Source organism: Myotis davidii, unplaced genomic scaffold (genome assembly GCF_000327345.1).
Source record: "Myotis davidii unplaced genomic scaffold, ASM32734v1 scaffold94, whole genome shotgun sequence".
In the NCBI taxonomy this organism is placed as follows: domain Eukaryota; kingdom Metazoa; phylum Chordata; class Mammalia; order Chiroptera; family Vespertilionidae; genus Myotis; species Myotis davidii.
In genome coordinates this window covers 1,092,181-1,095,270 of record NW_006285313.1, presented here as the reverse complement: position 1 = coordinate 1,095,270, position 3,090 = coordinate 1,092,181, and the positions used below count along the sequence as shown (strand labels likewise).

The following is a 3,090-nucleotide window of genomic DNA, read 5'->3' as shown; positions in this document are numbered from 1 at the left end:
AAAGAGCCAGTCTTTTGTTTTCAAAATGGATAGAGTAATAGCAATCACCTCACAGGGTGAGATGATGTATAAAACCAGTTAGACTTGAAATATTATGACTATTATTATAAAGGTGACCACCATGGACTAAGCCATGTTGCTTTCCTTTGACAAAGAGGATAGGAAGGTAGCTTAGGATATGCAAGACCCTATTCCAAACACGTCTACATATTATTTCCATAATCATTATAACATTATGAGTAATTAATACCTCATTATCTCTCTATATATAAAAACCTAGTGACTGAACAGTGGAATGACCAGAATGACCGATTGACCAGTCACTATGACGTGCACTGACCACCAGGGGGCAGACGCTCAACACAGGAGCTGCCCCCTGGTGGTCAGTGCACTCTCACAGTGGTAGCGCCACTCGGCTGACCGGGATGAGTGGCTGCTCTTGCAGTGGCATGAGCAGCGCTCCCACTGCAGGCCAATCCCCACAGGCCACGCTCCCCCCCCACCAGTGCACGAATCCGTGCACCAGGCCTCTAGTCTAATTAATAACAATAACCTAATTAATACCATTGATTAATGAGGACGACAACTGGGGCTTTGACAGGGTAACCAAGATGACATAACTAGAAGCTATCTGACACCTTTAACCCCTTCTCCACTTGCTTTTTAATGACTGCTCTCTCCCTTTTCTCCAAGTAAATATAATAGAATTAGCCACAAGAAAGTATGCCCCATCCCCCCAAAATTATCTAAGATTCAATGAGTTAATTTCTCCTGGGTAATAAGTTTAAGCCACAGGAAGGAAACTCTAACTGGAATTTCAGACAACACCAAGCTAGGGAAAGTATTAGAGTACCATTCCTTTGGGCAAGGAACTTCCCCCCGCCCCCAAAAAGGGTTAATGACTTTTCACAGGCTGCCCTGTAGGACGTAAGCTGCCCAAGCCTAAGGATGAACCTTGACTCACTAGGGATACAGGACGGGGCACGCCCACTCCACTTCCCAGTTCTCAGACAGGTCCTCCGGCTGCTGCCCAGGCGGCGGTAGAAAGGCGAGATGCATTCATACTGGAGCTGGGTGTGCAGATGTTGGTACCCAGTGGGCAGGTCTCCAAAGGGAAGGGCTGGCTTCTTGGTAGGGACACCCTGCAGTTTCTGCTTGCTGAAGGTTGATGAGTACAGCTGGTGTAACGGGGTCTCCCTGCATCGGGGCACATGGATCCAGAGAGAGAACAAAGTGAGACAGTCATTGTGGCCTTTTTAGTTCCATGCCAATCCCCATGTAGATATTTGGTTACATTCAAAGAAAGCAATGGATTCTGTCTCTCTCCTTCCTTTATCTCCCCTTTTCTTTCATTCTCTGTCTCTCTTTCTCCTTTCCTCTCCTGGCCTCCCCCGCCCCCTCTCCGCCCCATCCTCCCCCCACAGACACACTTCCCTTCTACCATTGTGCAAATTATCTTGCACATTTCAACCTTCATTTTATTCTCCATTTCCATTTCTGGCATGTCTCCAGCTGTCAAGGATTTTAACCAAAGAAGATAATATCTGACATAATAGCTGCTATCCAAAGGAACACTAACATGCACACACACAAAAATTAAATTAACCAGGAAAGGGAGTTAATTTGAATGGGAGGAATCCAGACGTATTTTTTTTCTCTAACCGTTATCATAATGGGGCAATATCAGAAATTGGCTTGAACTAAACTGAGTTGCTACAGGAGCTTGATTTAGCAATTAGTGGATGTAATTAGTACACCTCGGAGAATAGAGCTTTCTCTCAGGGCACATTGATTGGGAAAAATATGGAGTGTTGTGTGTAAATGTCAAAAGGTTTTTTAAATGAGCCCCGAAGTTGAAGCCCCCGGAGACCACTTGGGGATTCTTGGGGGAGATGTACACACATCGTACAGCTTGTGTTCGTTTTATATCGGTGCATAATGGCTGTTCACTGGAAAGTTAGAATTCCTTTAGGAATCAATGTGCTCATCCGGCTTATTGAATGGAGGGAGGAAGCCCAGAAAGGTACCTGGGAGGGCCTGAGGGCACACAGGAAGCTAAGCCGGTACCCAAGGCAGCACTTAGCAGCCATGATTCCCACCCTGCTGTCTCTACCGCACCGATTTCATAGCATCTAACGCGATTTATTTCAGATGTCTCTACAGGGATTTGCTCAGAGCAGGTATTCAATGCCCATGGATTTCATCAGAGAGATCCTCAGCTCATGTTCAGAACCAGGTCTGCAGCTCAGGGAGCTCCCGGATTTGCAAACAAGCTCACCTCTTGGGCCATCTGCTGAAGGCCTACACTGCCTTCGGGGGTTCCTGGGTAAGCCTGGTTGCTGGAGATTGGCATATCCCCGCTCCAGCAGCCTGCCTTCCAGAAAGATCCTTAAAACCAAGTTTTAGGGTTGCTTTCTTATCTACATGGGACACCTGGCACCCGGGCCCCTGATCTCCCATTACAAGTGCTTTTAAAATGCAAAGCCAGAGTTCTTTTGTTAACAGCTCCTGCCTCCTCTATGAGATGTCTACTTGGGAAGGACAGGTGGGTCAGGCTTATCCCACTGGCTGAGGGTCCAGCCCAGGTGACTCACAAAGATCAGAAAAGGGGGTGGAATCTGGATTCCACTGCCACTGCCCCCACGGAAAGGCCCTGCCTGAAAAGGGAAGTGAGACATGGGAGTGAGACAGCCGCAGGAAGAAGGAGAGACTGATGAATATACTGCTACAAGAACATTTCAGGTCACTTAGTTGGGGTTAGGGTCAATTCTAGTCACTTATTGTTACTATTTCCAAAAAAATTATTACTGACAGGTGTGCATAAGGCTAAGGTGTTTTTGCTAAGGCCTTTACATAGACTTAGTTAAAGTTTCGTGCATAAGGGAGCAGACTGTGACGATTTCAGACCCTGGAAACCCTGGATTTGCATCTTGGCTTTGCCATTTCTTCTACCAATGTGACCTTGAGCAAGTTCCTTAATTTCTCTGAGCCTCAGTTTACCCATGTGTAATAAAAATGTTATAATAAAATGTATAATAAAATGATAATAAGACCTACTTTGGAGATTGTAGTGAGGATTAAATGAGCTAA

At 46.0% G+C, this 3,090-nt stretch overlaps 1 protein-coding gene across 1 annotated transcript in view; it reads right to left on the bottom strand.

Annotated features, from left to right (window-relative positions):
- The window catches only part of PAMR1 (peptidase domain containing associated with muscle regeneration 1), a 63,227-nt gene that overhangs the window by 3,061 nt on the left and 57,076 nt on the right, over nt 1-3,090 (bottom strand). The window contains exon 9 of the mRNA XM_006756127.2: nt 854-1,197. Within this exon, the coding sequence (XP_006756190.1) occupies nt 854-1,197 (344 nt within the window). The remainder of the gene's footprint in view (nt 1-853; nt 1,198-3,090) is intronic.